Genomic DNA, 21,204 nt, shown 5'->3' with positions numbered 1-21,204 from the left:
CCCTTGAGTCACTGAGATTTGAGTTTCCAGTTAAAAGGATGCTTCTGAGGAGGCTGCATGTTAGCATTCTATATGGCTGCATTTTATTAGCACACAAATAGTGTTACGAGGGAGGAGGCATGCCATGCCCCCTCCCTCTCAAGTGTCAAATTTATTGCTCATTCACATCCCTTTTTTACCTCTAGGGTTGGCAACTGAGGAGGCCAGAAAGCACAATTCAATGAGTCAAATTTGACTCAGGAGTTGCCACTTGGTTTACCTTTCCGCCAGAGCGGTGCCTATTTATCTACTTGTACTTTGACGTGCTTTCGAACTGCTAGGTTGGCAGGAGCAGGGACCTAGCAACGGGAGCTCACCCCATTGCGGGGATTCGAACCGCCAACCTTCTGATCGGCAAGTCCTAGGCTCTGTGGTTTAACCCACAGCGCCACCCATGTCCCGTCCCTATTGGCTATATAAAACCCTTAGATCAGGGGTGCCCAAACTTTTTCCAAAGAGGGCCAGATTTGATGAAGTGAACATGCATGAGGGCCGACCAAAGCTGTTGCTTTTTTATGATTTTACCCCAAAGTTCTTGAGCTTTTTTTAAGGATTGAAATTGTTGGGGTTTTACCCCAGGAGATAAACTGCCACAGGGGCCAGATTAAACCAACTGGCGGGCCGGATTAGGCCCCCAAAACAGACTTTGGACATGCCTGCCTTAGACAAAGCACTGAACTACAGTGGTGCCCCGCAAGACGAATGCCTCACAAGACGAAAAACTCACTAGACAAAAGGGTTTTTCGTGTTTGCGTTGCTTCGCTAGACGAATTTCCCTATGGGCTTGCTTCGCAAGACGAAAACGTCTTGCGCTTTTTTCTTAAAGCCGCTTGAAGAGGCGCAGTTGCGACGGACCGTGCTTCGCTAGACGAAAAAAGGATGCTTCTGAGGAGGCTGCATGTTAGCATTCTATATGGCTGCATTTTATTAGCACACAAATAGTGTTACGAGGGAGGAGGCATGCCATGCCCCCTCCCTCTCAAGTGTCAAATTTATTGCTCATTCACATCCCTTTTTTACCTCTGGGGTTGGCAACTGAGAAGGCCAGAAAGCACAATTCAAGGAGTCAAATTTGACTCAGGAGTTGCCACTTGGCTCACTGATATTCTAAAAGGGGTCTCATTAGCTCAGTCAACAGGATCCAGAGGTTCCAGTACTAGAACAAAAGAATGCATTCACATAGAACAGTGGTACCCTGGTTCTCAAACACCTTGGTACTCAAAACAACTTGGAACCCAAACACTGCAAACCCAGAAGTAAGTGTTCCGCTTTGCGAACTTTTTTCGGAAGCTGAACATGCTCCGTTTTGAGTGCCACGCTTCTGAATGTTATGCTGAGGTCTGTCTGTTTTTGCTATTTATTTTGCGTTTTTGTGACTTTTTTGTTTTGTTTTTGTGACTGTGTGGAACGCAGTTCAGCTACTGATTGGCTGTGTGACTGCAGTACATTGTTTATTGCTTTCATTTTATGGATCAGTTTGTTAGTAAAATTCATGTTAAATTGCTGTTTTAGGGGTTGTTTTTAAAAGTATGGAACGGATTAATCCATTCTGCATTACTTTCTATGGGAAATCATGCCTTGGTTTTGGAACGCTTTGGTTTTGGAACCGACTTCCGGAACGGATTACGTTTGAGAACCAAGGTACCACTGTACACTATATAAATACTATTCAATGATAATGTCCTGTAGTACTAGACTGCATTACTGCTCAAAGCTACACAAGGAACTTTCAGTACCTGCAAGGTTATAACCTCTGTATTTTAAGAAGAACCAACTGTCACATAGTGAATGCCCCTTTTGGATATTTTACAGCCACTCAGAACTTGAGAAGAATCCAGAGTCTAAAAAATATTTGAAATCCATCTGGGCAAGAGTCTTTTGAAATCTTCTCTTCCTCCTTAACATCAGGACTCAGCTTCAACACTTACACAATACTTCAACTCAATATTCCCTATCTTCTAACAACACCCCCCCCCATTGATTTTTCATCCTCTGACAAATTCTGAACTAACAAGAGAGGTAATTTAGTCCTTTAGCCATTTCTCATGGCAACACAAACTCTTATCAGTTATTTGAGCTTGCCTGGGGAAAGAGGAATTGTTTATCTACTTAAAGGAGCCACAAAGACTGCTGCAAAAAAAAAGCTGTTACCTGCTCCGCTAGCTGGTGCTTATGTTCTGCTGAAGTCTTTTCCAACTCAGCTATCCTTGTCTGTTGCTGCTGCACCACTGACCGCAAATGTTTGATGCAGTTATGATTCGGTAACTCATCTTTGGGCATTTCCAAGCTGCATGGAGAAGGAACAGCAGGAATTGAGAAAGGTGATTAAGCAATGGGTGTCTTCTAATAGAAACTCATGGTTAGCTGACCTGCAAACAATGCGGAAGCAAAAATCTATACTTTAAAGCAAACTGGGACTGAAGTCAGTAGTCTAAAGTTACCAGCTGCCAGTACTGTGCAACTCAACTGTGCCTCACGCATCATAAAAGCTGTCTCATATTAAGCTTGACCAGGTGGACCACACAACCAGTGTCTCTCTCCTGCTGATTTTTCCAGTTCACGCTGGCATGGGAATGAAGCCCTACTGGCTATAGTAAAAGGTAAAGGGACCCCTGACCATTAGGTCCAGTCGTGACCAACTCTGGGGGTTGCGATGCTCATCTTGCTTTACTGGCCGAGGGAGCCGGCGTACAGCTTCCGGGTCATGCGGCCAGCATGACTAAGCCGCTTCTGGCGAACCAGAGCAGCGCAAAGAAACGCCGTTTACCTTCCCGCCGAAGCAGTACCTATTTATCTACTTGTACTTTGACGTGCTTTCGAACTGCTAGGTTGGCAGGAGCAGGGACCGAGCAACGGGAGCTCACCCCGTTGCAGGGATTCGAACCGCCAACCTTCTGATCGGCAAGTCCTAGGCTCTGTGGTTTAACCCACAGCGCCACCCACGTCCCGTCCCTATTGGCTATATAAAACCCTTAGACCAGGGGTGCCCAAACTTTTTCCAAAGAGGGCCAGATTTGATGAAGTGAACATGCATGAGGGCTGACCAAAGCTGTTGCTTTTTATGATTTTACCCCAAAGTTCTTGAGCTTTTTTTAAGGATTGAAGTTGTTGGGGTTTTACCCCAGGAGATAAACGGCCACAGGGGCCAGATTAAACCAACTGGCGGGCCGGATTAGGCCCCCGAAACAGACTTTGGACATGCCTGCCTTAGACAAAGCACTGAACTACAGTGGTGCCCCGCAAGACGAATGCCTCGCAAGACGAAAAACTCGCTAGACGAAAGGGTTTTTCGGTTTTGCATTGCTTCGCTAGACGAATTTCCCTATGGGCTTGCTTCGCAAGACGAAAACGTCTTGCGCTTTTTTCTTAAAGCCGCTTGAAGAGGTGCAGTTGCGACGGACCGTGCTTCGCAAGACGAAAAACATCGCAAGACGAAAAGACTCGCGGAATGAATTATTTTCGTCTTGCGAGGCACCACTGTATGACATTAAAATGCATCGGACCAGACCTAGCTGAATACTTACCCGCATCCCTGCTCACAAGTCACAGGCCGCTTTGGATTGTGTTCACAGTCATTGAGGTGAGACATCAGGTTGTCAAGTCGCACTACAGCGGTACAACCAAAAACAGCGTTGTCACATGTGATCTGCAGCTTAGATAGCATATTACGCATGATCCGAGGAACAGGCCGCAAGTGAGCCACGGTCACCACACTTCGGTCCACGGGGCAAGTCTGTTGTTGGGAGAACCACTGGGTGATGCAGGCATTGCAGAAGGCGTGCTCGCAATGAGGAGCCTGTGCAAAGAACAGAGCAAGGTATGCCAATGCAGGTTACATCAGGTTCATGCTACTGGTTTGTGGCCTGTGTTCATGTGTGCTCTCTATCGGTGTTCCATGTTTTTCACAAATAAGAGAGAAAGAGTTGGAAGAAGAATAGAACTTCGACCAATAATTTAAGCCAATCTAAGCTACCAACAGCAGATGAAGATAGCTAACTTTGGCTATAACTTACCAGACACTGAAGCAGCAACACAGGACAACTGTCATCAACCAAAGGATATGAAAATCATCTACTGCCTTTGAGGCAGATCTCTCTCTCTCTCTCTCTCTCTCTCTCTCTATCTATCTATCTATCTATCTATCTCATATCAAGCCTATTGCAAATCATACTTTGCCATTTCAGTGCTGGTGTGGTACAAGTAGAGATCAATGGAAGGAGATGTACATTCACCACTGTGCAAGGTGTTCAACTCAAGAATGAATTGTTAAAATAAATCTTGATGATTTGAAAAATTCACTCCACAGGGTAAAGTAGCACAGTACCTCTCCCTTTAACCAGCTGTTTTCATTACACTGCCTGTGGGCGTAACATAGACAATCCTCCAAATAAGGCACAGTTGTAGTTATAACTCTTCTTCCGGAGAAGATTTATTCATGCACAAATGTACTTCACCAGCTCAGCTACTCGTCTCACAGCTATGCCTCCCAGGCATTGCCAACTGACAGAAGGCAGAAGTTTAATTTCCTATAAACTAATTCACAATTGCTTGGTTCTCACCGTGCTTTCTGTCTTATGATAATGGCGAGGAATTCAGCGTAGTGCTAAGGAGAATGTTCCATCTGGCAAGTCGAAATGCTTGTGCTGATGGAGCAATTTCCCCTCTTCTCACCTCCTCCAGCCTATCTGCTGTTCTTGGGGTTCCCCCAACCCGAGCCAACTTGGGGGGTCAGGGGGTAGAGAAAGGGGGGAAGCCCTGTTGTGCTGGCAGAAGTCCTTGAGTTGGCTTCTGCTAGCAAGATTCATTAGCTGAATCGGGCCAATTTTCTTAGTTTCTTCCTGTGTGCTCTCAGGTTTTTCCTGGACATCTGCTACACTAAGCTCTCCTACACTCAGCATGTGCCATATGCTTCCAAATAAGCCAGTGATGTAGCTGAGAATGGTCAACCTGTTGAGCACCATAAGCCAACAGCAGGTTTAAAATACACTGTTGCTGAAATCACAAAATGGTCATTCATCAAGTGTTTGCATTGCTGCATTTGGACCACAAGACCAACACTTGTGGAAGTGATACAACTGGCTTGGGAGACCCATAAACATCACTCATGAATTAGTCTGCTAAGAAGTAAAGCTATTGCCTTATGACGGCTGTAATACAGTATATTCAAATCTTGGCAAACAAAACAGATTTCTGTACTTTTACTAATAGTCTACAATTATTTTTTAACAGGGACTTTTTGTACATTTTTATTTATTTTCAAGAAGGATGTCTAGGTACAGAATAATAAGTGTGTCCTCAGCAGAACAGATGTTTGTTGTTTTTTAGGCAGTAATAGTTATTGCAAAGGTTGATGAATGCAATACATCAAGTAACAATAGAACAAATAATTACCCCCCCCCAACCCAACAAAATAAAATTCTTTGTGAGCAATGCACACAAAGCGCATCCTCCAGAAAACCCTTCAGCAAATCTCTATTGCAGATGGGAGACACAGAAGATTAACAGGGACATTTTAGCCTTAGCAAGCAATTATAGAGGCTAACAATGCTGCATTTGCTCACCGACTCATCCCCATATAAACAGAAATACAGGCAAAGGCCTCCAGCCTACACCCTGACCCCATATGAAGAGAGGTGGCGGGGGCGGCTGGGTAACTGGTAATGCACAACACATATTCAATCTAAAAGGGAGTTAGGAAAGTTCAGAAGCTCTCGGTCTATTTCCTCTCCCATTCTCCCAAGCTTAATGACTTCCTGTTCAGAGAAAATCAAGATGTGCAGCTCAATAGCACATGTTTCTCTCCATTGTATGAACCGTATCACAATGGATTAGATGCAATGTGCATTCTGAGGCAGTTTTTAGAGTGTCGCTTCAAATTTAAACGCATAACAGTCTGTCTCTTGCACAAGAGGGAAACAATTTGAGTTTATTAACATGCCTAACTAGCTTGCTAAGAATAATGTTTCTAGTGCAATCAGAAATACCGTTTAAGACTAAGATATTTTGCACACATACCATAACAAAACACTTGAATATTTTAGGTAGACTGATCTCTCATGGCTACTGCGAATCAGCTAGTTCTGGTAGGTTGTATCCAACAAAATCATTGTGCAACAGAACTTCCCTTCCTTCTCCTCCTTCCTCCCACCAGACTACTCCGAAATCTGTTCTGGAACCCCCAGAACAGATTTGGGGGGCTTTGCTGTGCTTGTGGAAGTCATTCCATGAAAGCAATTATTTCGTTGAATACAAGCTTCTGTCTCCTCTGACAGGTTGGAACAGCATTTTAACTTGACTGATGCATTTTACAGGGTCACTAATTAGCAAGAGAAAATGCCTTCTCTGTTCAGTGCACAAGATGTGACTGGCGAGATCCATCTCGCCCCCTGATTGCTCGTTTTCCATTGCTTTCTGAAGGCTTTGTTTTAGCAGGCTCTGGGCAGACTGTGTGATTTCTTTTTGCTTCATCCGGAAAATTGTTTCTCGCTTTTTGACTTTCTACCACTCCCACGTTTTGCTTTTTTTAAAAAAAAAAAGTTTAAGCAATGTTTTGGGTTTTTTTTAATAAAAAATGATATTTGCTTTTAATGTTTGTTTATATTAGGCTCCTTGGGGACTTCATTTTGAAGTGAAAGGGGGGATAAAAATCTGAATAAAGCAAAAGCAAAGGGCCCTTCAGGATTAGGGTCCCATACCTGCATATGGAGCAAGCAAGCAGCAAAGCCAGCCATGTAACATGCAGCAAGGTCATATTTTTGGTTAATGCTTCTTCGTGCAAATGTTACATAAGGAGACCTACTAAGATAAGACTAGTTTCTGCCAGTTCCCTGTGCAAAAATAAACTCATGCTCCAGCAGTTCCAGCCTCTCAAGAAACAGAAGCTTTTGTTCTGAATGTGGAATGACAACTCCCAGTATGCCTAGTTATACAAGTATCTGAAGGTTCATCGTCATCTAGTTACCAGCTACTTGCAAGACAGAGAGCTGAATTCAAACTAAATGTTTTTTCCTTTTAATGATATTCCAAAGCACTTTTGCCGCCACCCAGTGCTTCTTTCATATGCAAGCCGAACAAGTCAGCTTGCATATGAAAGAAGCAAATTAGAAACAAATTAGAGAACTGGGCCAAAACAAACAAGATGAACTTTAACAGGGAGAAATGTAAAGTATTGCACTTGGGCAAAAAAAATGAGAGGCACAAATACAAGATGGGGGAGACCTGGCTTGAGAGCAGTACATGTGAAAAGGATCTAGGAGTCTTGGTTGACCACAAACTTGACATGAGCCAACAGTGTGATGCGGCAGCTAAAAAAGCCAATGCAATTCTGGGCTGCATCAATAGGAGTATAGCATCTAGATCAAGGGAAGTAATAGTGCCACTGTATTCTGCTCTGGTCAGACCTCACCTGGAGTACTGTGTCCAGTTCTGGGCACCACAATTCAAGAAGGACACTGACAAACTGGAACGTGTCCAGAGGAGGGCAACCAAAATGGTCAAAGGCCTGGAAACGATGCCTTATGAGGAATGGCTAAGGGAGCTGGGCATGTTTAGCCTGGGGAAGAGGAGGTTAAGGGGTGATATGATAGCCATGTTCAAATATATAAAAGGATGTCATATAGAGGAGGGAGAAAAGTTGTTTTCTGCTGCTCCAGAGAAGCGGACACGGAGCAATGGATCCAAACTACAAGAAAGAAGATTCCACCTAAACATTAGGAAGAACTTCCTGACAGTAAGAGCTGTTCGACAGTGGAATTTGCTGCCAAGGAGTGTGGTGGAGTCTCCTGCTTTGGAGGTCTTTAAGCAGAGGCTTGACAACCATATGTCAGGAGTGCTCTGATGGTGTTTCCTGCTTGGAAGGGGGTTGGACTCAATGGCCCTTGTGGTCTATTCCAACTCTATGATTCTATGATTCTAAGTCAATCTAAAATTCAGCAGCTAGCTGTTTAGCTTAATTCATCTTTTCAATAATACCTTGCCAGCAAAGAAATCAATCCTTTACCTATCCAGTTCACTTTAGCTACAGATAGAAGTGATTTGTTTACTACTGATAAGAGAACAAGACAGGCTTACAGCTGATTGACATATTACCATATTACTATAGGGAAAGCAAAATAGATGCATGTGGTCACATGTGACAATCATATGTGGGGTTGGCTTGAACATATGCCAGGTCCTGCTTGTATGTTTCTGAAAGGCACCTGGTTGGTCACCGAGAGAAACAGAGGAGCCTTTGGCAAAAATTCAGCAGGACTCTCCTTATGTGTATAAATTGTTAACTAGTTAACATTCACAGTCCTAGGTCTGTCATTTTGGAAAATCCAGAAGAAATTGCAACAGATAGTAGAGAAATCATGTGCTCCGATTGCCTATATTTTAATACCATGAAGTGCATAGCCTATCGTGAAGTCTACTGCCTTTTATATGGATAAACTACCTACCCAATTAGTATTCAGTGATTAACATGGGCTGTTAAATTTGAGCCTGAACTCCAGACAAAGCTCACGATGTTTAACAGATTCCAGTGGAATTTGCATAGATATAGTGTGCATTTTTAAACTTTTTTCTTTGGCTTAATAAATCAGACTATATTATAGCTTTAAAAATTAAAACAAAGAGTACTATCACATGTATTCTCCCTCAGTCATGCAGCTGAACAAAGATCTAATACAGCTTTGACATAGAAAACCTTCAGCTTTTCAATAAACTACAAAATCTTTACGCTGACCTACCTGCACTGGCTCCTCCAAGACCCCGCTGCAGATGGGACATATAAGATCTTCATCAACATCCCCTTGAAAACGAGCTACATCATACCCCATTTCTCATCACCGATGCCAAAACCCTAGAAAAAGCAGGAGAGGGGAAACGAAGAACAGTTGAGCACAGAAGATCTGGAGTCTTGCCACAAGAGACGACAGCATATTCAGATTGCTGCTTCTGTGGAGTCAGTTAAAAGTCATTCTTTTGGCTAGGCTGCCTGCCTGCCAGCTAACCTGATAAGGCTGCATTCTAAGTCAGGGATTGACAGAAAAGCTTCAAATCCCTGAAGAGCAGGGTGTGGTGCAGCAAAGAGACAACTCAACTCAGCCCAATCTGTGTGCACAGATTTGGGTGGTTTGACCCACCCACTAACACCAAATTAGACACTTCCCTCTACAGTGCAGAATTACTCATCTCTTCACTTGCATTTTTTAATTCCACACCTTGCTTTTTTTGTTTTTTTTTTTCTGTGGAACAACTTGCCTATATGAGCGATGGCAAGGTGTGTCTAAGTTTCACACCAAATTATAGAGCAGGTATGGCAGGAGGGGGGAAAGAAGAAAAGTTCCATAGCTAAGACAGCTGATGGGGGGGCGCAGTGTAATTAATTCACAGCCTTCTCTAGGAGCTGTAAACGAGCTTGCAAACCTTGCGGGGGGGGGAGCAAAACTGCACAGGCTACTTCCAATAGAGAGTTGAGCGTGGCGTCCTCTGAGGGCAGGTAATTTGAATGCATCCCTTTATCAAGCAAGATTGGATCAATCACTCCTGATGTAGTTAGACACACAGCATAATTACCTGGCCCGAGGAGGCTAACTGAATGATGGCACACCCGAGTCTCCCAAGAGTCTGAATTATTTATTTCTTGAAACACATGCTTTGGGAGTGACTGACAGCTCCTCCAAGAACCGGATCAGAGCATGAACTCTCATGGCTAATTATATAGCGTTCTCCAGCCATGTTCACCTTCCATCTTGTAACCTCCCAATTCTGCGCTCAACACCATCCCACCCTGTCCACCTGCAAACAGAGGGAGATTGTCCACCAAGTTTCATACGCCACCAAATTAGGAACACAGAAAGCTGCCAAGTCAGACAATCGGTCTATCCAGTTCAGTATCAGCTACACTGACCTCCAGCAGCTCTTCAGCGTTTCAGAAAGTTTATTTTACCCGATTTTGGTGGGATAGAAGCTCTGACCTCAGTGCTACCTCTGAGCTACAGTCCTCCATCAGTAATCTATAAAACCATCAGTAATCCATCAGTAATCTATAAAACAGAGGACTGTCAAGAGAATAAGTTGGAAATTGGGGGGAATGGGACAGAACAGATCCTGTCACACCATCTCCTGTAAGTCTAGTTACATACCTTCCATATTTTTAAAACAACTCTCCCTACTGCTTTGTTCCCCCACAAGCACTGAGCTGAACTGTGAGCTATTATTGCAGTCCTACAAACTGCCCTGTCCGATTCATTTAAACACTCTTGGTTAGGCTATGCACCTTGATAGACAAGTGACAAATTTCCAGAGTAAGGGCCAGCCTCTGTCAAGATCTTTATCTTCCCCAAGGGAAGCATATAGCCATTGGCCGAGAAAGGATTAATGGTACACCTTTCCACAATGCTACTTTCAAGTGACTTGCACGGCTCCTGGAATACTTCAAGAGCAGACGGCTCATTTCTGCTCACTCAGGGACCGGCTTCTAGGGGAAAAGTTGCTGTAGAGGTGACATTGCACTCTTCATTATAAGTTGGCAGCTTGTTGGCTATATCTTTAGCTGCTTGAATTATGACATCAAAGGAGTAACAGAGACTTTCTTCATTTGCAAAATGTAGTCCTATTGGCCAATATGACCTTAGTTTTAAGATTTTAAACAAATATGGCATATTTTATTGTCAGGAAGCATTCAAACATGGGAACATAAGTAGCACAAAAAACCATATTCAATAACTGATAAAACCCAATATGATTAATACACCATTGCAAGTCCGAAGCAAACAAAGAAAATATTATCTCCTCAAATATCCCAACTAGTCTTTTATGTACAACAGTATGTTCCATTTGACAGGAAATATAGATTTATGAATACAGCACAATATTACAAAAGCAAGAGATATTGTGAAGAATGAAAGAATCATTACATTAGAGCCAACTGACAAAATAAATGAACTCCAAAAGGCCCAAAGGTACCAGTATGTTAAACTTAATGAGTTTTATAAGTAGAAACTTATATTGCTAGCTGCCCAATGGCATAAGTGCTCAAGCACTGATAGTAAAATAATTATGAAAGTATGGTACAGTTCAGGGATGAATTTAACTAAACTGCTCAGAATGAGAGAAGGGAGTCCAAAGCAAGAGCAATTTGAAAATGTTTTGTCTCCTTTTTATGACATATATAGAGAAGAATTACAGGATACAATCTTTTAATGCTTTTTCATAACTGTGATAAAATGTAACATATGTTGAAATAATATATACATGGTTTGCAGTGCTGACAAATATATTGTTAATAAATAATGAAATGTTCCATAAGATTAACAGGTAGGGGGTGTGTGTGACTGGGAGTGGCCGCCAGGACCATATAACACCGGTCCTGAGAGATCTGCATTGGCTCCCAGTACGTTTCCAAGCACAATTCAAAGTGTTGATGCTGACTTTTAAAGCCCTAAACAGCCTCGGTCCTGTATACCTGAAGGAGCGTCTCCACCCCCATCATTCAGCCCGGACACTGAGGTCCAGCTCCGAGGGCCTTCTGGCAGTTCCCTCATTGTGAGAAGTGAGGTTACAGGGAACCAGACAGAGGGCCTTCTCGGTAGTGGCGCCCGCCCTGTGGAACGACCTCCCATCAGATGTCAAGGAAATAAGCAGCTATCCTATTTTAAAAAGACATCTGAAGGCAGCCCTATTTAAGGAAGTTTTAAATATTTAATGCTGTATTGTTTTTAACACTCGATTGGGAGCCACCCAGAGTGGCTGCAGAAACTCGGCCAGGTGGGCGGGGTATAAATAATAAATTATTATTATCATCATTATTATTATTATTAGCAGTAGTGGTAGTATGTATGGTTTGTATGCTTTTGTATAGATTCTTTTAGAAAATTATTACAAAAAGCTATATTCAAGCATGGACACAGAACGGCATCAAAATAATGCATTTTTACAAATAAGAACACAATTAAACCCCATTTTGCAGTTGGGGAAGCCCAAGACAGGGAGAAGTGACTCACCCAAAACCAGAAAGCAGATGACATGAGGAGTCCACATTATCAATTTAGCAGCATGATCACCAGTTTAATTTGCCTCTTGTAGTAAGTTATGCACTGCTGATAATCAGAAATAAAGGGTTCAGTCTGTACATTCAGTGATATCGCTTATACTAGATGCTCAGATTAAAAAGGAACATTTCTAATGCGATGGCTATGACAACATGGCTTGCTGCTGATTGATCTTGTTCAATATTTAGGCCACTTCTCGCTACTTATCTCTGAATAGCATAGATACACAAAGATGAGATTTGAAAGGTCACCCTGAGCAGACAAGAGGGGAAGAGGCACACACAAAACGGCAGGAATATACAGCTCATGGCCAAACAGTCTATCCTGGCTGGAACAATCTGTCTGGAAAGCCGATGACAGCTGCCCAAATTATAGGGTGTTCGTAAGTTTTTAAAGGAGCATCCAAATGAATCATGTCTGAAAGTCATAGCGCACTTAGGGATTTTTCCAGTATACTCAAGTTCGAATCACAACTGAGACCTGTTCAATAGTTTGGCTGAATTTTATAACCCATAAATACCTTTAAAGATTTCCACACAACCTAAAATCTTGATGATTCAAATGGCAACCGAAGATGCAACGAAAAATATTATTGCTTGAGAACTAAACATGATAACCACAAACCCACATTCTAGTTCATATTCTGTTTACCAAGACTGTTAATCCAATCATTAAAAAGTATCTTAACACAAATAGTATTTTATCTAGACTTCAAACAGACTTGAATCTCAGAAGTCGTGATTTGTTATCACTGCAATAGCCACTACTACATTGCTTAGAGATGTCTGTCTAAGAAAATAACCTAGTAAATAAATTCCCACCACCATTTGAACCTATTTTCAGTGTTATGACATTCCGAAAGTGTATCAAGAGATAAATCTGTCTACTTCTCTGAGAGGAGAAACACAATTTAGTCCTACAGAGGAAATCTAAATTTGCCTAAGTTCTGATACACTTTGAAACTGAGAACCAAGGAGTATTACCGCATAACAGGTACAAACATCCTTCCCCGCTCTTGTAAGCTACGGTTTTTGTTTTGTTTTTTGCTTTTAATGAGGTTTCCTAGTTCCGTAATAAAAAGACTGCTGCCCAGGGAAAGGCATATGAATACACACATCCTACAGTGGTCTACAAGGGACGCGGGCGGCGCTGTGGGTTAAACCACAGGCCTAGGACTTGCCGATCAGAAGGTTGGTGGCTCGAATCCCCGCGACGGGGTGAGCTCCCGTTGCTCGGTCCCTGCTCCTGCCAACCTAGCAGTTCGAAAGTGCAAGTAGATAAATAGGTACCGCTCCAGCGGGAAGGTAAACGGCGTTTCCGTGTGCTGCTCTGGTTTGCCAGAAGCGGCTTAGTCATGCTGGCCACATGATCCGGAAGCTGTCTGCGGACAAACGCCGGCTCCCTCGGCCAATAAAGCGAGATGAGCGCCGCAACCCCAGAGTCGGTCACGACTGGACCTAATGGTCAGGGGTCCCTTTACCTTTTTACAGTGGTCTACAAGGCTCAGACACAGTCAATTTGGACAATCAGATTCAGAATACAAACTGCATGTACCTCTGATAGCTGTGCAGGAAAATAAATTGTAGTGGCTACAGCTTGTTCTGTCACAGTGCCACAAGTAGGAAGTTGCAGTTGCCAGGATTTCCCCTTCTACTACTGGAACTACAGAGCCACTGCATGTAGACTACACTAACTTAACACAGGACCAGACCCCTTGGTTAAAAATACGCTAACAAAGAATTCTCTTATTAGTTCCAAATAAGTTTCCATGTCTTATTTCCAGCTTTGCAAGTGATTCATTCGTGTGATCCCAAGATGTCACTTTGATTTGCTCTATCTTTAGAAGCAGGTATAATATTTAGCCAAACCATGGTGAGAGGTTCTTTGAACTTTAATACTTCCAAATGAAGAAAAAAAAACAAGAAGAAGAAAAACTCACAGTAAGGAGAAATTCACTCCGGCTTGCAGAGTCAACTTCACATAAATGAGAACTGGCATAGTTTGTTCTGCGTGTAGGATAGTAGCAAAACTGAACAGAACAAAGCAACAACCATTTGGTACCTGGATAACAGTTTCTTAAGACTGTATAGCCTTCAAAATATTTAGGTAGCAAGGCTTCCTTCAGATCTACCAAATGCTAGGAAGCTCTGAAGGGTGTTCAGAGCAATTAAAAATGTAATTAGTTGAAAGTCCAGTGGAAGTTTATCAATGTACAATGCTTGTGCAGGATCTCTGGTACTACAAGCTCAAACATCGGTGGTCAGTAACTGTGAAACCTAGACTGACTGGTACACACTATTCAGTAGACAATGCAGACATCATTTAACTGTGGAGAGATTGCATCGCTGGTGGGGAACCTGTAGCTCTCTGGCATACATGTTTTGATGCTGATGCGATGTTCACAAATTATTAATCAAAATACCCAATTGAATGGTTCAGCTGTTAGACAGTCTAGTTTTAGCTGTGCAATGCAGGGGAACTAAAATGCATAATACCTGCTTCGTGCATGCTAAAAAGAAATGGGAGTTTATCAGGTTGATATGTGGCACAAGAAAATAAAAGATGAGAGGGAGTAAAATAAAAGATGAGTAGGAGAAACATGTGACACATGTTGTAGTATCCAAAGCAAAGTTTTCTCTAGAAAAACAAATGCAAAATTACCCAGGACCATAGCCCCTGGATTTGAAAGCATACTTAAAAACACTGGCTGGGTTTGGCATTAGAAATAAACAGACATTTTATTAAGATAAAATCTGCAAAGAAGCAGTGAATATCTGCTTAATGCCCAAATGGATTTTCCGGTGTTATTTTGGACGAACCCTCCCCCATTCCATACAGAAAGCTAAGAGCAGTTCTATGACAGTTAATTTAAGGAGAAATTAAATCCTGCCTTATATGCTATGATAATGCATTGACGGGCTAGGAAGGTGGAAAGTTGAGAACCACCCTTTCAACCTATTATGGGAAAGAGGCTTATTTAGCTTTCCTTTTAGTGGTACCACAACACCTATACTTGAAATGCTGCCAAGTTTTAACTGTCACATAGGCATACATAGCTTTCCCTATCTCTGGTCTCATATGGACTCAGAAACTGTTCACGTTTCTGCCTTTTCTTGAAGCATGGGTTTAATTGTAACTTATTTTGGTATTACATGGAGGCATATTGCCTGTTACACAAATTTTCACGAATAGCACAGTATTATCCTGTTTTCTGTAGTCAAATTGTATCATGTGGCTGCAATCAGCTAATGCACCTTATGCTATGTAAGGCTTTTAAAATTCCATTTCCTTGCCAACGACAGGAGGGAGAGGGATTAGACAGCACAATTAAAAACCACAGTCTACTCATGTGAGTGGAGTGCAGGGATTTGGGTATCTTTTTGAAGCAATTGTTATCTGAAATATCGCTGTTGCTTGATCTTCAAATAACAGCATTGTCAGTAACTTCAATTGCTAAAGGAATAGCAACAGACAGCTGACTTACTCATTTCTGTTATTCATTGCAACTTAGTGCTAGAAGCCTACAATTCCCATGCAGCCTATCAGTTTACTGCTTTAGGAGATTTGAAAGCATACTTTCAAATCTAAAGCTAAAATGTAAGCTAAAATGAGGAGCTGTCTAATCACCAAAAAAGAAGAGTGAGTTTAGGCTACCAATAGTAGAGTTCAGTTTGAGAGACTTCTGAGATACAAATTTTGAGATACACACAAAAGGCCCCTTAAAAACCTGAATACGGTTAAGTGTGAGGCTGATGCACACAATAATAAAAACAACCAAAAAGAATGACAACACATGCCTACACTTGTGGTTTGCTGATGGGAATCTAGGATATGAAAGCCAACAATCTAGCAGCTGGTTAAAAATCTGAGGCATTTCTAGAAATATGGTTGCCAGAGCCAGACCAACTGCCAGTCACATTAAGAGCTCTGAATAGAAAAATATATATAAAGCAGTGGTTTGTCCCATCCTAGTCTGGAATCCTTCCCCTTCAGTTCTCTCCTGCTGTTTTAGGGTACAAGAGTCCTAGTTTGCTACATCAAGGAGAATAGCAGGTAATTGTATTTTATTTATTTAACAGAAATAATTTAAAAGGCACTGGGTTGAAAAGTGCCACTGCTGCATACTATTTCTCAGCCCCAGAACTTTGAAAATGTAGGGTGAATCTCCAGGTAATCTCAGAAAGATTGCATGAAGCCCTTGTTCAGCGCAAAAAGGCCGGCATGGGGGATCAAATCAATGGCTCTGGCATTACTAACACCATGCTCTAAGCTAGCTACTTATCGGCACTGGGTGTGACTAAATCAGGAATGGGCAACCTGTGGCCTTCTGTCTGATTTCAAGACCCCTCTACATGCAATCAGTTTGAGTGAGATCTGTCCCTACCTCTATAGGGCAGAGAGAAGGGGTGACCCCACTCACTGTCAACATATGGTCACTAACAGACTATTTCTAAAGGAACATGGCCCTTAACACACAAACAGTTTTATTTCCCCCCTTACATTTATATCCCTTTTTGTATCATGTGACCCAAGTTGGTGTATATGTGGTTTAAAGAGGTCTCCATTTCAGGCATTTCAGGGTCGCGGGTGGTGCTGTGGGTAAAACCTCAGCACCTAGGACTTGCCGATCGCATAGTCGGCGGTTCGAATCCCCGCGGCGGGGTGCGCTCCCGTCGTTCAGTCCCAGCGCCTGCCAACCTAGCAGTTCGAAAGCACCTCCGGGTGCAAGTAGATAAATAGGGACCGTTTACCAGCAGGAAGGTAAACGGCGTTCCGTGTGCTGCGCTGGCTCGCCAGATGCAGCTTGTCACGCTGGCCACGTGACCCGGAAGTGTCTGCAGACAGCGCTGGCTCCCGGCCTATAGAGTGAGATGAGCGCACAACCCTAGAGTCTAGCAAGACTGGCCCGTACGGGCAGGGGTACCTTTACCATTACCTTTACCATTTTAGGCATAATCAGATTCGGGTCTGCCTTGCTTCAGCATGGTGGTGGGCTCATATGCCTTTGGACACAGGATGCCCACCCCTTACTAAATGATCCAGTCATTAGCAACACAGGAGAAAATGGGGGACCTGTTATCAAATGAGACTCTTCACTGTGTCTCTGCATACGTCATTGCTTTGGTTTTCCACTCTTTCAATTAGGAGGCATGCTCAAGCAAAGTGTGACTCAAGCAAAAGCATAGGACATGACTGAATCTTACTCTTACAGACATTTTCCATGTGTAGCTATGCAAGCCTCCAATTTTAATTCAGAAAAGAGCATGCTACTTAACGTATGACTTTCTGGGCATTGTAATGTAAATTAAACAGAAAAAGCTTTTGTCATTTTTAAGAGACTGCGGTTTCTATTGGAGCACCCAGAGACATACTAAGAATGTCAACCAGAAGAATTAATGACCTAGTTTGCACATAAAATATCCCCTTTTTTCTGTCATCCCCTTTTTATTGTCTCTCAGCCTAGCCTACCTCATACAGTTGTTGTAGCAATACAACGGAGACGGGGAGACCTGTGCTTCTTGGAAGAAAGGTGGGATATATATGCAATCAATCAATCAATCAATCAATCAATCGAATAATAATGCCAAATTACGGCATAGTGAAAATGTGTGAGCACATGAGTTTCCAGAGAGGAGACCGCAGCTGTTGGCTGCTCCTCCTGTCCTGTGAGCCAAGCCATGGTTTGGTTTAGCGTGTCCTCCAAATCCAGACTTGTCTTGCTCAACATAAAGCATGAGCTGCAAACAAACTATGTTCTTGGTTTGCAGCTTGTCGTTTGTCTAGAAAGAGACAAATCACAAGTTCAGGATTGGACAACGTGCTAAGTCAACCCATGGCTTAGCTTGCAGCGTCAAGTACACAGAGGGAGCAAGATGGTCACAATCTTCTCCCTTGAGAGCCCTTGGGCTTGTACCTTTGCACTAAGCATCGTTTGGCTTTACATTACCTGCAAATCTTACCGATGTGTGAAACAAAAAATGCACACAAAACCTCCAAATACATTTTTAGAAGCAATGTGGCTCGTTGTTTAGGGATGTATGTAACAGTCAAGTGCACACCAATGGGCTGTGATACCCCAGAGAAAAATCTAGTTCAAGGTTAGGGCAAAGTTGTTGCAGGTACAAACCAAAGGCACAATTTTCTGAAACAACCCCAAGCCTCCTTTAAAAGAAATGAAAGGTGGGATACTTTTCTATGCTAATCTTTTTCCATTGTTATAAAAAACTGAAAGAACTTCTAGATAATTATTGCCCTTTCTAATGAGACTTCCACATGCTAATTTCCTTTTTATGCACAGCACACCTTGCAGTCTGGATGTCGCTTGGCACAGATAGTCATTATGTAACAGACACCACTACTGGCGCCTGCTTCCAGTGTCTTAAAGTGCTCTCTCTGCCTCCCAGATTTCAAAGTGAAGATAGTCTCTCTTGCTTATTACACAGGCATGTTATCAATTACAGAAACATAAGACAGAGCACTCTGAAATGTTCAAGTGCAGGACTAAAGTCATTCTGACTCCAATAATTCATCATTTGATGATAATATGACTGCACCAGCTCACAGCAAAAATTCCGAAATGTAGGTCTCTTGCACTGAGTAAACTAAACAGTTTATTCTTCCTGGTAAATATACTCACACTGCCCTTCAACACGTTACACAATACAACCTTCACCTACAAATAGATTAATGCTATGAAGCAGTCCTCAGAGTTGACAAGTGTCAATGACTTTACCTCTTGTTTATGGGAATGTGGGGCTTTATAGGGTTATCAACTCGAAGAACAAGGATGACTTGACTCTGTTGTCAAACAGAAGAAGTAGATATACAGACAATATCTGTAACTTCTCTTCACAATCTCCCAACAGTACACTTTAAATCGTCTATATTCTTGTGTTTTTAGAGTCTGGTTTTTCTAAAGAAATTAATGGTAATTGGTAAGCAGACATGAATTTACCAGCAACATGATATAGTGGCCTACCAGTAAGTAAATTCTAGTACTTAAAAAGAGATGGCAGTAAAAAAAGTATTAAAAGCCCTTCCAGCAGCTTAGGACAAGTAAATTTGCATATCTTCTATTGTCCTGTGAATGTTGTATTTAATTTATCTTCTTTAGTTGGGGAGACGGTAAGAAAATGCCCATCTACATTTGTATTGGACTCAAAACCGTTTTACATTTATATATTGTTTTATTCTCAAATTGCTTTCCAATGTCTTACAGAAGACAGTTCAGAAATTAAATAAATAAATACAATAAAACCTTGTGTAAAGTTCATTACTCAGATCTAGCTCACAGGACCATATTTATAAAAATGTTCTTAACTAATCAGAAGCTAGATTCAGGACAAGTAGAAGTCAGTTCAAGAAAGCCATCTTGTCACTAACTGCTTCAGGAGGGAAACACAAAGAGGAATTTAAATAAATATAGCTGCAGAAACAATACTTTCTACACAAGTAGTAACTAGGCAGAACAAATTTTCCATACACACATGAACTATTGACAAGTCCATTCTTGAAAGCAACCACCTTTCATTATTTAAGCACTACTTCCTCCAGTTTAACATCAAAGCCAAAGTCATTGCTTGTGTACAGCTTTTGGAGAGGGTTAGTGCTCGTAACTCTAAAAATAACCTGTGAAACAAACTGGTGATTTTATGTGATATTTCATGAAAGCTTTAAGTCATCTTTTTGCACTTCGTTCATACAGAGTGTTTTTCTCAGGAAAAATGCTGGCACGAAACACAGATACCAGGAGCTTGTTTTCACAACGAATGACAGATCATTTTAGTGTTTCTGCAGCCCAAGCATATTATTTTCACAGTGCCAGGCAGATTACTCCCCCCAAAGCGTAACCTTTAATTACCTTCCAGAACATTATGCTTCTGAAAGCAATCATGACACCCAAGTTGAAGATTTCTAAAGAAGGGAGGCAGATCAGCATCTAGTCAAACATAAGCCTCCTAAGTCAACAAAACAGCTACTTGAAGCCGCTTACGTATAGTTCGAACATAAGCTCTGCCAGGCCCTCTGTCTTTGCTTACTTTCACCCAAGAGCAATGAGATCAAAAAAGGGGGGAAAATGGTAATATGGGATCACAGCAACAGGGAGTGTTGTAAAGGAAAAAAGATCGCTGACTCTCTTTTCATCACCAAGTTGTAATTCAAGTATTAAAATTATGTGAGCTAAAGCAGTATTTTGTTCAATTGGTGTTCCATATTCTGCTTTATTTCACTATTCAAAATGCTGCTGCACACCTGAGTTTCCTTGCCTAGCATGACTATGTGCCCTCCAATATATGTCTCTTACCGAACTCCCTATTATGGTGTTCAATAGCTCTTAAAGCTCTGCACTGCCTTGTTCCTTCCTACCTTTTGCCTCTTATCTCATGTTATGCTCCTGACAGATTTCTTTGCTTCCTCCTACTCCGTTGCTTGAATCTCTTCAGTGGCATTTATCTTTGTTTCCTTTAAGAACTTCTTTTAAAAATAACAGCAAATGAGTGTTCCACAGAAAAGGAGCAGCAAAGTCTCAAAGTTAGCCTTTTCTCCCTAAAATTCTATTCTTTCCTAAACGTAAAAATATCTACCAGTAGCACCTTAAAGACCAACTAAGTTAGTTCTTGGTATGAGCTTTCGTGTGCATGCACACTTCTTCAGATACACTGAAACAGAAGTTGCCAGAACCTTCTATATAGTGAGAAGGTGGGGAGGGGTGTTACTCAGAAGGGTGGTGGGAATGGGGGATAGGCAGATAGCTGAGAGAGCCTGTTGACGACTCTTAAGGACTCGTTAAGAGTCGTCAACAGGCTCTCTCAGCTATCTGCCTTAACAACCCTGCACAACCCCATCCTGTCCTGGGTAGTACAGCTTCCGTACCACACACATAAGCAAGCCATAAGTGAGCACGCTCTCAATGGCACAGTGATAGAAGGCAAGCAGCAGTTTCTGCGGAAGATGGTTTTTCCTTAGTATTCTCAAAAAGTACAGTCTCTGCTGCGCCTTCTTCACAAGCCCCCTTTCCTTACAGCAACATCCACAGTGATTAACCTCCTAGCAGTTCTCTTGTACTCCCTGGCAGGCTCTGAGCCATCACTTAGGAATTAGTACTACAGGAAATATTGTTTTTCTGGCA

The 21,204-nt window shown here is 42.1% G+C and overlaps 1 protein-coding gene and 1 long non-coding RNA gene across 4 annotated transcripts in view; one reads left to right on the top strand and one right to left on the bottom strand.

The window, feature by feature from the left end:
* The window catches only part of RNF41 (ring finger protein 41), a 34,954-nt gene that overhangs the window by 6,595 nt on the left and 7,155 nt on the right, over positions 1 to 21,204 (bottom strand). The window contains exons 3-6 of one of the 3 annotated variants that reach the window (XM_081181519.1): positions 12,027 to 12,122; positions 8,769 to 8,881; positions 3,564 to 3,835; positions 2,191 to 2,326 (exon numbers count right to left, since the gene is read on the bottom strand). In XM_081181519.1, coding sequence (XP_081037645.1) covers positions 2,191 to 2,326; positions 3,564 to 3,835; positions 8,769 to 8,858 — 498 coding nt within the window. In that variant the 5' untranslated portion in view covers positions 8,859 to 8,881; positions 12,027 to 12,122. Of the gene's footprint in view, positions 1 to 2,190; positions 2,327 to 3,563; positions 3,836 to 8,768; positions 8,882 to 10,410; positions 10,615 to 12,026; positions 12,123 to 21,204 lie in introns of those variants that run through there. The other 2 variants (XM_081181521.1, XM_081181520.1) reach the window with 2 other exon arrangements.
* Positions 2,335 to 4,337, top strand: LOC308580278. Its single transcript, XR_014004777.1, has 2 exons — positions 2,335 to 2,639; positions 3,953 to 4,337. It is a non-coding gene; the product is annotated as an uncharacterized lncRNA (long non-coding RNA).

Source organism: Podarcis bocagei, assembly GCF_964188305.1.
Source record: "Podarcis bocagei genome assembly, chromosome: 2".
Lineage (NCBI taxonomy): Eukaryota > Metazoa > Chordata > Lepidosauria > Squamata > Lacertidae > Podarcis > Podarcis bocagei.
This window is presented reverse-complemented; position numbering and strand designations above follow the sequence as displayed.